General features: G+C 38.7%; 1 protein-coding gene across 4 annotated transcripts in view; it reads left to right on the top strand.

Annotated features, from left to right (window-relative positions):
- The window catches only part of PTPRN2 (protein tyrosine phosphatase receptor type N2), a 617,090-nt gene that overhangs the window by 588,065 nt on the left and 14,209 nt on the right, over positions 1–14,816 (top strand). For 3 of the 4 annotated variants that reach the window (XM_048951018.1, XM_048951017.1, XM_048951019.1), the window contains exons 20-21: positions 5,906–5,959; positions 8,002–8,066. In XM_048951018.1, the coding sequence (XP_048806975.1) occupies positions 5,906–5,959; positions 8,002–8,066 (119 nt within the window). Of the gene's footprint in view, positions 1–5,905; positions 5,960–8,001; positions 8,067–8,478; positions 8,984–14,816 lie in introns of those variants that run through there. The other variant, XM_048951020.1, reaches the window with a different exon arrangement.

The raw sequence follows: 14,816 nt of genomic DNA, 5'->3' as shown, positions 1-14,816 counted from the left end.
CTTGAACTAATTGTAATACTGATAATTCTCTTTTGGGAGGGCGTCCTCAGCCCTTGTGATGCTGCAATGATAAACTAACATAAAAATCTGCAATGGATTGATTTTTGCTATTGCCTCACGAATAGATATGCTCAGTTCCCATTTAGAGATTGCTGCCTTCTTCTCTTTGTACAGCTCTTCAGTGCTTCTGTACTTCTTTGTTTTCCAAGTATTTAGGCGTCTGGAACTTCCAGGCCTTCCGTGTGGCTCTCCTATGATCCTTATTGCAGGCATCTCACAAACAGAGTGCATTGTATGAGCACGCTTAAGGAGAAAATCACGCTGGAGTCACATGGCAATAATGCATTACCATGGTAGTGTTTGCTTGTGAGGCCTCTGGACTTTCTTTGGTTGAAGAAAAGGGGAAATTGGAGAAAGCAGATGAAAATGTTGTCAAAGCATGCCCTCTAGGATTTTAAAGAAAGTCAGTATGGCTTTAAAATACAGACAAAGGCAAAACTGTGAAAACTTGTCACCTTCCCTCATGTCTGCTGTGTCTAAGTTTTAATTTGAAAATTAAAGCCGTGCGTGATAAATATTGGAGAGAAGTAATCTTCACTTGATTGCAAACCATGCCCAGCACACCATGTGTAGGCGTTAGCATGTACCCGCTAATCCACTGCAGTGTGCTCATGACTAATGAAAAGAATCTCTGTGAGGTTTCAAGAGTTGGTTGTCAATCCATGAGCAGCCTCTGGGATCTCCCATTTTCTTTTCTGTGCTACAATGTTATCCACAACCCCCCAAAGTGATTATACAGGGCTCAGGGCCCAGAAGGTCCAATCTTATTTCCTTCAGTCAGTGCTTGGAGCTTTGATGCAGAGATATGCGCCTGAGATATGCGCCTGAGGTGATAAGCTGGTTTATGTCCAAGCAGGACCTGGTTGCACAACTGTCTGCTGGTGCAATTTTGCCCTTAAAAATTTAAGGCCAAATGCCACCATTTATCCACCAGTAGTCTTTTTTTTTTTTTTTTTTTTAATGTATTGCAAGCATTCTCAAGGCAGAGCCACCTCAACCATTGCAAGTCAGGTGACGGAGTACAGCAGTCACTGAGAGCTGGGGCTAGGTAAGATCATAAGGACGTTCTCCAGTCACACCGCAAGAACCATAGTGGAAGAAGGAAGGAAGCATAGTCATAGGTTGGAGTTGAAACTGTAACAATTTTTTCTGAAGTTCTCTTTTCTGGGTTCAAATACAGATTTTAATGTGATTTTTATAAGTTGGTTTTCCTTTGCTTGTGGTATTGAAGAAGTTGCCTGTAGTGAATTTTTGCTAAATGGGTTTTGCTAAGCTGTGCAAAGCTACCACGCTGGTTCAACGCAGTGTCTGATTCTGCTTTTTGAAGGTAGTGGGAAATTTGGTGTCACTTGACTATAAATCAGCCTATACAACCAGAACATCTGAAGCTTGGAGCACCTCAACTCCTGTTTGAGTCTTTAAGACTTAAGATCTATCTGTGAACTGCAGGGTTAGGTGTCTCAGTTTGCATCACCACGGAAGTGCTGGTTGGAGATACCGTGTAAGGGTTAAAGAGCCATGCTGAGGATGTGTTGAGCAATACTTTAAAAAAGCAAAACTATAACTAGATGAGAGAAGTAGCTGAGCTGCTATTCTTATTATTTAAAGCAAATATGGGAATGAACCTGTTAAGATTTAATTGAATTCTGAGTGTTCATTTAATATGTATTTGCAGTCCAGCATAGGGTACTGTAATCATTTGCAACGTGCAGATTTTGTATAATGAACTCATAATACAGAATGCATAGTAAAATTCCTTCTGAAAAGGAATTTTGGCATGCACAATGACTGGTCAAAGAATCTCAGTTTTCTTGGTCATCTGATGTTGCTGGTTTTTAAGGACAAAAAAGGGAATGTATTTGGCATTCATTTATACAATACATGTTTGCACCTGAAGCTTCCTATTTAAAGTACAAGCTCTGCTGGATTACAACAGCTGAGTCATAAAGCCCACAGAATAAATGTCTGGCAGCGCTGCCATACTCGCAGTAAGGTGGTGCTTGGAAGGGGCTGCTCTCATTTCCTTTAATCTATGTTTCTATGTGCATTCAGTGTGTTTGTATATATATATGGATATGTGTGTATATTTATATATTCACATACATATATGAAATTAAGCATATACATAACCAACCCTCTATTTTTTATAATTCATCACCAAGAAAAATTGGATTCCCAAAATTACCTTGCCCAGAGTCTGTGGAAATATGGACCTTACAATCTTTATTCACGTAAATTTTGCAAGCCTCTTTGACGGAAAGCTTACCTTTCTCTTGCTATGTATCAGTGTTTTAGAATCTAGCAGACACATTAAACCTTGGGAAATAATCTATCATACTTTCATAATGCAGGTATAAATTGCCAAAAAGAGATTATTTTACATATCTCAAAAATCTGTACAAAAGACAGTCCCTGAGAGGTGAGGCTAGTGCAGAAACCACTGGTCAGTTTTAAATGCTTCTGGAGTCCTAATTTCATTTTGAACAATAGACCAATCATTATTGCTCTGGACTAGCTTGTTAGTCATGCACTGATATGTGTAATTAAATATTTCTTGGGCCCAGAGGGAGCACATTTACACTATAAAGAGGGACTGCTAAGCTAAAAAATAATTAGCATCACATGTGAGGGCTTTGCTTAAACTATATATCTATTATGCTATCACTTCTTGCTGTGTGCAATGGCATTTACTAACACTGCTCACTTTAAAAATGGACAAATTCTTATTTTGCCAGCTAATTAGCGGTTGCCAGTGTCATTTTTGTGATGTTGCAGCTAGTAATATGAGCCCAGTTGCATAGTCACAAAAGTGATCATTGGAAACTGTGACTCTGCTGCAGGGACAATGTGGGAAACCCCTTTTCTGAGCCTCTAACGACCTCTGACCTTTGCTTGCTGATGGTTTGCATGATGATTTCTTTTTCACTCAATGAGCCAAGGGTTGGTTTGTATTACTAATCATTCTTTCTAAGTTGATTCTTCCTGTATATGTATATATTTATATATATATAAAATATATATTTTCTTCAACACTCAAGAACTTTGCTTATTGATGAATTTTCAGCTCACACTCACTAGCCAGAACTAAGAATGAAGTGAGATGTTGTTGCAGTTCTACGTATTTTCTTACACTATATACAGAGAAAGCTATGAACCAGCTGGATTGAAACCCTTTGTTTTAATGTGTTTTCTGAAATGTGTGAAAATGAAAATGTTTGAAACCCTTCAATAAAACTGATAAACATAAGGTGTCTTTCCCTAATGCGCGTCTCTGATTGTCTGATTTTCTGATAGGTTTAGTTCAGTTTGTCACTGAAAGTATATTAGGACTGTGGTAGGTGGCTAGTCACAACATGCAACTATCATATTAGCGGTGCCAAGGAACAAAGGAGCCACACAAGCAGAAAAAGAAATGGTAAATACCCCTCTAGTTCTTAGCCTTTATGTAATCTACTAAATGCAGAAACTACCCTTCGCTAGTGCACGTGATGGGGGGAGGATAGCCAGCTGCTGTGGGGAATGCAGGTTCGTTTTATCAGCTGATGTTAGAGACATTTTAAAAATAGTTTACTGTACAATGTGAGAAATGAAAGTGAGACTTTTGTATTGTACGTAGGTTGCTCCAAAATTAATGTCTCCTAATGATTCCCATGCGAACTGCAGCAGATACGGACAGCACAATAACACTACTCGATGGAGCCAATTCTCAGCTGCAACACTATTTTTCATCATAGTCACTACCATTGCACCAGTAAAAACAAGAGCACCTGTGCGCCATGCTTGTCAAAATCTGCATGGCCGTCTGGAACGTGGTTTGTCTTTCATGTTGCTGTCACCACTGCTGAAGCGCACCACCCACTGCCTCAGTGTGCTGACACCCACTGTTTGATCTCTATAAACGCAAGCATCGATGAATGTCAATGGTACAGTATTTTCTGCATGGAGGAATTCACTTCCACACCTTTGCTTTACATGTACTTCCATATCAGACCACGTTTTGTCAGGCTGCCCCTCTGCTGCCATCTGTCACACACACCAACAAAATGGAATGGAATATTGGTGGGAAGGCTCAACTTCTACCACCACACCACCAACATTCACCTCTGATGCTGAGGGCCAACATAATAAAATAGGTGGCATTACTTTTGGAGTAGCTCTCGTACAAAAGGAGCTGATCTTCAGATACAAGCATGAATAGTCAAGTGACTCGTTCATGCTAAAACTCTATAAGTCATTGAAACTATAGAAGTGTTTTGCTTGATAGTGCCTGTGTATGTCTGTGTTCATGGGCATATATATGTCCTATATAATTTCCAAGTTCAGGTGCTTCTTGCTTGTCACTTAACTCACCGAAAGTTTTTTTTTTAATTGCTTGCATACAAGGGATATAAAAACACACAGAATATAAGTATGAATTTACATAAAAGAGCAGAAGAGAAAGGATTGTGAAAAAAATCATGAATTCTAATGTTTAGACAGAATTATTACAAGAACTTAATATTATTGTCACATTTGGTTAGAATCTTAGGTAGTAAAAAGCAGAATGTGAAATTCCAGCTTCTTGCACCGTCATCAGCATCTCTGTAGCCTGCTTGGATTTCGTTCCAGGTATCCAGACTCCTTGTCAGATTTAGAAGCTTAGGCATCTTCAGGCTATACTGTAAGCAATGTTATATGCATGCTTTCACAGCACAGATGATAGCGAATAGATGAAAAGCCAAGAAAGAACTGAATGATTCAGGAGGTTAGTTGTGCTTTAAAATTCATAATAACATTGTAGCAGTCGCCAGATTCCAGCAGCTCACTTCTTCAGTTCAGCAGTTAGGATCTGTTGCAGCACTTGCACTAAGCTGGGCACCATCAGGGTGGCTGGGCATCCCTCAAAAGCTGCCTTGTGATGTGATTTTAGAGGAGACCTTCTAGATCTAGTAAGCTCAAGCATCTCAACAAGGAAAATGAAAGGTTTTGATTTCCTGAGGAAGCGTTTCACTGTTTGATCCTTTATTCAGCTTGCTTTGTTAGCATATGTGTGCATATTTGATGGGCTTTGGATGTGTAACATACTTTATATGCAAAATATATTCTGGAGCAGAAGAGAAGATTTGGGATTTTGGTTTTTGTAGGACAGTATAAATAGATTTAAGCCAACGTTGCAAGCTCTATTCTTAGACTAGGTGCCTTTGTTCAACTTTCATATCTGTACGTTTACTGTTTCACTTCAGATATAGTCTCACCATTGAGAATCTTCAGCTAGAATGCTGGAGGAGGCCATCATATAAATATTAAGTGTTTAAGACCTTTGCATTAGACCCAAAGCAGTGCATCTTACAGATTGCTTGACTTACTTTTACAATAAATGGAATACATTTTAGATTTTTGTCAGAAGCTTTTCAGAATGTTTACTATTTGCTCTTATGGGAAGAATTGGTTTTACCAAACAGCACACATTATATAAAGTATACCAGAATCACCATTTTTAATTTTGGATTCAGCTTGATTCCCCTCAGTCTTTCTTTGAGTAAGCTCGTGATCTCAAAGTTGGCTTTAAAATTAAAACATCTCATGATGATCTTTTTGGAGCTAACGTCTGAGACATTGGAGAAAGGAGATCATTTCCTTTGCCTAGCCAGGAGGGGATGTTATCTGGGACCTCTGCAACAGCCAAGCAGAAGCAAACTTTAAACAAGATTACGTATGTAACAACTGCTTGTTTTATCAGGAGATAATGAATTAGTTTATTTCAGGACTGTAATATTGGCTTTCTCATATTGCTTATTTTTGATATGTGTCTGAAGAAGCAATATGTAATATGCTTAATTAATTTTTTGTGTCTGCTTTTTTTCAGGAAAGTAAACAAGTGCTACAGGGGTCGCTCTTGTCCAGTAGTTGTTCACTGCAGGCAAGTACGATTTCTAAAATAGCCTCACAGAGATTTCTATGAGCAAGAAGTTAATATAGATGTAAGCAAAGCAAGCAAATGAAAGCTTTAGATGAACCACTATACAGATATTAGGGCAGGATGAAGATATTAAATATAAATCCTCTGGTTCTTAATGCTAAATAATGCTTAGGGGTTTGTTTTCGTAATAAAATTATTTTTTCCTGTGATTTTATGGATGTTATGACTTGAAGTAGCGCTGTATAGCCACCTTTACATATGCACATAATACTTCAATTTCTTCAGTCATCTCCTTCTAAAGAAGTGTTTTTCCATGTGTTCCCTCCTTTATTTTATTCACACTCAGTAAAGTTTTTTTCTTCTTCTCTTGCTTTTAGTGATCATGGTAAGGAGAGGGCAGTGTTAGGGAGTGGAAGCCAATCCACAGATTGAGTAAACTTCTGGCCTGACACTCCTAGATGCAAACAAAACCTATTGGGCAGGTCAATGGAAAACTTTGCTCTAGGAATGTTAATGTTTGGTTTCAGGGATTCTAAATTAGAAGAAGAATGTTGTACTTCTTTATTCAAGATACTCTTGTGGACAGGAAAGGCAGAAAGAAACAGCCCCACTGAGAGGCAGGTTGTTTGACATGTGGCATTCCGCTGTTTGTGGGAGGGAAGAGGAGGAGCATGTGGTGTAAATATGCCGAGGTGGTGACTCGGCAGTTGCCTTCACCAGATGCCAGGAGGCCTTCTGCAGATGAGAGCAGCCTGGAGCAAGCTCCTTTGCGTTGCCTTTAGGAAGCCTGAGAAAAGAAATACACCAAATGAAGAGCCATTTAAGTTTCCTACACCTTCCTTCTTATAATGGATGAAAATGTCTACTGTTCGTTCAATAGTTTTCTTTTATTGGACTCGATCCCCATTTTGTCTCTTGCTGTTCAGCTTAACTAATGAGATTGTGTCTTTGTTCCCTTTACAGCCATAGGAAAGAAATATATTACCATTACCTCTTTCTAAGCAGTGATCTAGGAACTGAAAGAGGGAAAAAAAAACCTGTCTACACAGACTTAACAAAAATTAAGTTTCACAGCCTGTCTATAAACAGAACATAATAACATGCTTCACACTGTTCTATTATTTTTCCTTTCATTTATACTTGTACACAAATTGAGCTATCAATAAAAATAATGGCTTAATTAATAAACCTACATACAGTCTAATTGGTCACACATGCACCTTTGAAAAAATTTTGGAGGAGGAAGGAAAAAAAGCTTTTACTTAAAGTCTTAATTATGTTTGCTAACAACAGCTCTAACAGAGCATCATGCTGGCAATTACACATTGCTGTCTGAAAGGGACTCAAGCTGCATTCACATTAGGGAGCATTTCCCATCCCAAGGCTTGGTCTCACATCTCTGAGGAATGACTTAAGGTACAAAAAGTTAAAGCTGTTTCTCAGCAATTACTTGATAATTTTTCTTCTGGTCATTGCACCTGAACAACAGTTAAAGCAAAAAATAAAGAGAAAAATCACTTGTGACCTACACTGAAGAAAGACTGCAGTCCATCGTTAATCAAGTATTTCAGCTCTCAGACAGGTCTCTGCATGCATCCCACTGGCCACACTGTTCAAGTGTAATCCACAACATTTGGGGACAGTTCTAGGTAACACTTAGGTTAGGCTTATTCTGTGGTTCTTGAACTCGTATGCAGGTGACTGTAAGCACATTATATCTACACTTTATAGCAGAAATGCCGTCTTGTTTTAAGGTTACTGACTTTTCCACTTCTGTTTAAAATGTTTTTATTGCATAAACACAACTTGATTTAAAAAATAAAATAAAATAAAACCAGGCCCTGTTATCAATGCAGGCTCAGCTTCCCCAAACAGCTAGTGTTAATTCAGGGCAAGCTTTCTCTCTCCTCAGTACCCTACATTTACCCTCATTCAGTCCTCTGCCTTCTGTGTGGGAGTATAACATAATGGCAGGTAACCTTATGTTGAGTTGAGATGCACATTGATAGGCTTATTTTTTCTTTTTCCCTTTCTGTTGGCAGTGATGGTGCAGGAAGAAGTGGAACCTACATTCTAATTGACATGGTTCTCAATAAAATGGCTAAAGGTGAGAATCAAAAGGCTTGTTACTTCCTCTGTACTGAAAGATGTGCTTGTGTTGCCATGGCAACGTGGGGAGCAATATTCACAGAAAACCTGAGAAAAAATTAGAGGCAAATTGTACATTTTCCTGAATGTTCTTAAGTTTTTATTTTCATAATGATTTCAAACAGCAAACCCAAATGCAAATGCTTTTTGAATGAACAGATGTTCTTGAGCTGTTGAGAACTATTTGAATTTTTTAACTTTTCATCACTGAGCATAGTTATCATAGTTTGTAGAAGAAGGTACTTTGAGGCTAAAGAATTCTTGCTTAATGATTATGTGGGCTAGGTCCTGAGATGCCTCATGACCTTTGCCCAGTCTGCTGTCACCTATCCGGACGTGATGGTCAAGCACAATTCCTTTTCTTTGTGCAGCAACCTGTTATCACTGTGTTTCACTGAAGAGCTGGTACCAGACAAGTTCCCTTGTGCACGGATTTGTCTTTTAGGAGGAAAAACGCTGCAGTGACCTTTGCATGATATCTAGTTCACAATTCTGCCACTGTCTGTTCAATGTTGGAAAACTTATTAACTTATGAAGTAGGAAATCATCTGTCCTGTGGTAAACATATACTATTCTCTGTTAAAAGCAGTGCCTGTGGATTCTCTAGAGATTTGGATCATTATCTTATTGATCACTAAATGGTTTGCAGTGGGAAGTGCTTGAGATGTCCTAAAATAATCTCTGCATGGCAGAACTAAACCACATTTTTAATACTGATGTGGTCTTTAAAAGGAGGGAGGATAAAAGTGGGCAAGTAAACCTGGCATACTAATCAACTTGTTTTATCATGCCCCTTTCCCATGCCTTTGACCATGTTTGTATCATGCTGTGACAGAACAGCATTTTAGAAGGAAGAATAACCTGTGAGGAAGAAAATAAATAAAAAATTGTCATTTGCCTTTCTTAATTCCTACATTAAGTTCGTAAGCTGCCTCGATCTGTTATTAAGCACAATGTGTTTGTATTTATAGTGAAAGGATTACTGCAATGATGTAAATCCATTTATTTGGAGAAGTAGTATTTAGTCCTTTGACTTCTAATCATTTTACAGTTGTTGCTGAAAACGTTCTAACATAGTCTTATTTTTAGATGTGGTTTGAAAATATGCTACTTGCTTTGCAGTCATCTATTGCATCCACATATCACAGTCCTGTGGGGCATACTGATGTGATGCCCCTTTTTCCTCTCTGTGTTCTGACTGTTAACGTGGCTGGTCACACATGGACATAACGGGACATGTTTTGTGCCTGTGAGCATAATGTGGAACTTGGTCCTGATGTTAAAAGAAGTTGTGTGCCTGTTTTCTTCTTAGCCGTACCCTGAAGATTTTCCAGTGGGATGAGATCAGTTTTTCATGCTCACTGGAAAATAGGTTTTCTCTCTGTGAGGAAATATGGAGATATTCGCAGCACTTGTTCCATTCCTTGTGACAGCCGAGTCTTTGAAAGCAAGAGCAATGGTACGAAGTAAAATTAATGTGCACCTTGTTAGGTATTTGTTCAGCTCACTTCAGTCATCAGAAACATGAAGCTGTGATGAAAACTAGATTTAAAACATATGCAATTTACTTGCATAAAAAAAGTAAATGAGAAGTATTTTCTAGCTCCAGGCTTTCAGCCACTTAAGGGAGGGTTGACTTTGTTGTAAAAGCACTGAAGAATGCCATTTATTGACTCCATTGTACCATGTAATGTCAAATTCCATTTTAAGTGCGGGCTTAGTGTTTCACAATACGAGACAAGTCATGTGAAACTGGCCAGAGAAAGGCGTCATAGGGCTTTTTGGAGATCGGTCACCCCCATTTTGTTCTTGACCTGCTCCCCTCTGCCGATGGGGGTGTGCAGCACGAAATCCCCTGACCTGGAGCTTTGGCTGGGGTTTAAATGAAAGATCAAAGGGCAGAGCGAGCATCTCAGCCCTGCTGAGGTGGGCCTTTCCCAGGCTGTCACACTGTGCGGCCACCAAAGGTTTTGTTCGGGAGGGAACCGCAGCCCAGCCTGTGCGGCCGGGGCCCTCTTTGTCTGGCCTGAGAAGCTGGAGGCCCAGGTTGAGGATCCAATGTTCATCAAATGATCAAAGGCCTGAAGGCCTGGACATGAAATCTTTCTTTCCATTTCCTTTTCTTAGAGAATGAATTGCACGAGTGGCAAAGAATGCCGTTTCCAAAGCTTTTATGTGGAGTGCGAGGGCTAACTTCAGAGTCCTTCAGTGCTAAACATAAAAATGTAAGTGCACTTTCAATCTGGGCCCAGCTGCAGGGCCAGCATCTAGTAACATTTCTTTCAAAAAGGCTTTTAAGGATTAAGGCCTTCAGTCTTTCAAAAAAAAAAAAAAAAAAAGGACTTTTAAGAATAAACTTAGAATAATTTGAGTTTCTTGTTCCACTGTCTGGTTTATTAGAAAGTAGACAATAATGCATTTTTAAATCAAAGTAAATAGAGGAGTACTTAGTTTCGGCAGTGGGAAAGTAGAAAGCAATCAATAAATGCCTTGGCTCTTTAGTGGGGTTTTTAATGGGGTAGATGGAGAAAAGGAGCTCCTTTTTCATGTAATGATTTACTTCCCCACATTCTCTTAGACAGTTAACTGTAAATGCCTTTGTCATTAACAATTTTTTCCCCTACTGCTCATTGAATTAGTGCTAATACTTAGTCTATTAAGCGTGTTATAAATTGGTATCTCCTCCTATCTCGCCTGTTGCTGTGCCTCATGTTATTTTACATGCTGAAAACCACCAGCAAGTGACCTGCTCCTTAAGCAGGGAGAAAGAAACTGAGGATTTGGTGCTCAACATCTGCTGCACCAGGCTGACGGCTGCAGCTCCATTGAGAAAGCAAGAGTGAAATTAAACATGAAAATTTAAAAAGGCACCTGATTTTCATGCACAGGAGAAGTGGAGGGGATGGCAACGTCCCCTTAGAGGCCTTGCACCCCCAGGCCAGGGCTGGGTCTCAGCTGCCTGCCAGCCCCAGGCCTCCCATAGCAGCATGGCAGCATGGAGGATTTCCTGTTGGGTCAAGGTTTTAATGAATTTCACTATTCTCTATACAATAAATATAATGGCTGCATCTGTGCATTCACTCCAAATAGCCACATTAAATAATCTTATTAGGAACTGGAACAGCGAGAGAACAACGATGTCTATTCAGCGCTGTCATTGCTGTGTCGTGTCAGTGGAAAGTTTTAAATGCAAGGATGTACTTCTGCTTAGTTGTTCCAGCAACCCAGTGCTTCTGTATATCATATACATTATTACCATAAGTATTTTTATTGCAATATTCATGAGCAGAGCAGTTACGAGGCCTTAGTCCTGTCCCCATCAAAGTGATAACAAAAACGATGTGATGTGGAGCCTGGCCTTACAGTAGCATGTGATTCTTACATGAATATGAAAATTGTTAGAAGGGTTACCAAAGTCACTTCTGATTTCCCTGACAGGCAGGTTAGGGCAAATTTTAGTTTTGAGGAAGAAGTTTGTAAGTGATGTATTTGAGCTCCTTGGGTGCTTTCATGATTCAAATAAGCACCAAAAATGATAATCGGTTGTTTTTGTAGATAACAGTACTCCCTGGGTTTTTGACAGACTGTTTTTCTGAGGATGATTTCTGCTAAGAATTTTAATGTTCTTCATGTATTTACAGGTTTTATCTTTTGTTACTAAAGAGGACGAACTGTTTTAGATGAATTTACTTGATATTCCTTCCTCACCCTAAACTCACAGTAACTCTGAGCTGATGAGTATGGGGTTTTCTTTGATCTGCAGCAAATTTGGGAAGTTTCTGATTTCTTGTCCTTTCTGCAGTCGTATTCTAGTAGCTAAAAGTCTAATATATTTCAAAACATTTTTACTAAGTGTTTCTGGCATGTAAAAGAAAAGAATAAGATTATGGATCTTCCTCCTTTCATTTTTCTGAACTGGGAGGCTTGGACAGTGTTGATAAAAGTTTGATTTTTAGATATTAATCCAGCTGGCAGCTATGTGGGTTTTGCTGACTATCCATTTTCTTGTGTTTGAACTAGCTGGAACGAGATGAGTCAAAGGGAAAGTGAATATGAATTTTCAACTCCTTTTAAAGTATTGATTTCAGAATTCTATAGCCCAGCAAAAAGATTTGTTGTAATGAAGGCCAGCGTTTCTTCTCTCCCATTGAAAAGCTTGGATTATAATTGATGAGCACATGCACTCTGGCCTGAGCTGACTGCAGAGGTTATCTCCTCAAGTCCTTTCCTTGCCCCCATCACACTATTGTCTGTGGGTCTTGTGAGTCCTGAGCAGGTGCAGTTTTTACTATAACATTTAAAGACAAAACCAAAGATTCCTAGAGTCTCCTTCAGACTCATCATGATCAAATGATTTTGGCTAATCTGAATGCTTGATGAGGTTTTGCTTATCTACTGTGTGGATTTAGTGATCATAATGAAGTCATGGAGTTGATTCCTCTCTGAAGGGACGTTACGAAGGAAAATTATTGCCCTTATTCATGTTGAAATGGATTCAGTCTGCTTATTTTTCAATCCTTATGCAAAATTTGAGAACACTCCAGTGTTCAGTTGTACAGATTCAAGTCCCAAGCAGTTGATTTCTGACATGTTCTTGGTGAATGAGGGAGTATTTCTTCAGCCCAGAATCTACTTTCTCATGTGAAAATTAAGCTTCAGATACCACAAGTGTAACACTGATTGAGGGAACATGTAGTATAAATGCTTTTTAAAGGAATGTATGTAAGGTTAAGAGGGAAAGGAGTGTAATTAGAAATAATTGTAATTCTTGAGGAAAAGAAAAAATCATAGCAGAAAAAAAAATTAGAACTTTAGAATGCAATTATTTTCATGTTGTAAATCTGAATCTATTGCATCACTGTTTTTTGACATTTGTCTGAGGTAGATGATTCTCCTAGCAAAAAATGCAGGCTGGCAAAGCCAAAAAATTAGCTTTTATTTTGTGTGATATTGAGCTATCCACAAGACTGCTTCAGTTCTTCGCAGTAGTGCTAACCATGGAAATCTGAGATGAGGCTATTTCAATTTCTGAAGGAAGTTCTTATTGTCCTTGTAAACATATCATATGTTATAAGGTCCGTTTTTCAAATGAGCTGCATTTATGTATTGTAACTTTTATGTAATGAGTTACCCTGGAAACACAATTAGGCAAACAGCGCTCATTCTTGCAGCCTTTCCCAGCAGATAATTAATCACAATGAGAGCTGGGCCCCAAGCTACATGCAGAAGTGTATAGGGAATGTATAGGGCATTTTTTTATGGTCAAGCCTGTGATGCTCAGGAAACTTTCTCTATTTTGGGGGGAAAAAAGAACAACTGTTTAGAACAGTATTTTTTTTTTCTTTTGCAAAATATATTTTAATGCATAAAGTTGTGAAATTTTGACATATTCTTGACACTACACTCATCAGTTAGTAAAAAAAAAATAATATGAGGATACATTAAAAAACGGGCTACAGATTTTTACTGAGATGAATGAGTGACCACGGGGAAGGTGTAGTTGGTTGTTTCTCTGCGTGTGCTGTGGGGACAGTGTTTTTCAATGATTTCCTATATGAATATAGAGATTCGAAAGGAAAAAAAAAAAAGAATTATTGATTTCTTTGTTTTGGATTTCTTTGTTTTGGATTCTTTTCAATAGTTTAGTGCTCAGGGATTACTTTGAAAGGTATGTATTTTGTACTTATTTTTTGTTCTTGGGATTTTGTTGGAAAAGAATTGGGACTAGGAAATGGTGGTAGAAAGCAAACCTAATTATTCAGGGTTTGGGGAAAGGGAATTGTGAAGAAAGACTGATCAGACATGGGCTATTCCTTGGGAAAGGGAGCACGAAGGGGGGTCCCCATAGAGCGTCAGAAGACCCTGAAAGGAATGTATTGATGTCAGTAAGCAGCTTGAGATAGTGACTAATTTGAAAACAAGAGGTCATTGACTGAAACTAAGGAGGAGACAAGCAGATAAGGAATTTGGGCGGCATTTTTTTTGCACAATGGGTAGGTTAGAGTTTGGAAAAGTGGAAAAGCTGGTCATAGAAGTACAGTGGTGTTGGTTCAAGAAGCAGCTGGGCAAATGTTTGGAAAAGGACGCTTACATACAAAGTGAATAACTGGTTTTTTGTAGTTAATCTCATGCAGAAGTCCATAGAAGATTTGAAGAGAAGTATTTAATTGACCAAATGGTGGTCTTCTGGCTTTAAAGGGTACATATATATTACTGAACTTCTACAGCTGCACCAGTTCAGTCACTTTTAAGGATAAACTCGTAAAAGAATTAGCCCATAATGGTTGAGTCTTTGATTCAACTCAGTGTACTCCAATTTTATTCAACTCCATGTACTGTCTTGTGAAAGCATTGCCACCTACATGCAACATAAAATCGAAGTAAAATGTAATGTAAAATGTAGTTCTTCCAATTTAATAGATTCAAGTGGGCAAGCTGCTTCTGAGTCCTGGGTAAAGTAAATTGACATTTTCCAAAGGGGACTCTGAGACTTCTTAGGGCAAACTGGGGGACATCTTCAGAAATAAGACCTTCTCGGTAAGCGTCTTGATTTTCACGTTTCTTTCAGCACGTGGAGATGAACTGCTTTTTGGGTCGTTAGCTGGCATTTTGTAGAAGAGGTGTAGAAAGAAAGAAGCAGATTGTGTAAAGCTCCATAGGAGCTGACACTATAAGCAGGCAGTAGCAGCACATCCACAATGCTTGTTGA

Source organism: Lagopus muta, chromosome 7 (assembly GCF_023343835.1).
Source record: "Lagopus muta isolate bLagMut1 chromosome 7, bLagMut1 primary, whole genome shotgun sequence".
Classification (NCBI taxonomy): Eukaryota; Metazoa; Chordata; class Aves; order Galliformes; family Phasianidae; genus Lagopus; species Lagopus muta.
The sequence above is the reverse complement of the archived record's forward strand: the minus strand, read 5'-3'. Positions and strand labels throughout refer to the sequence as shown.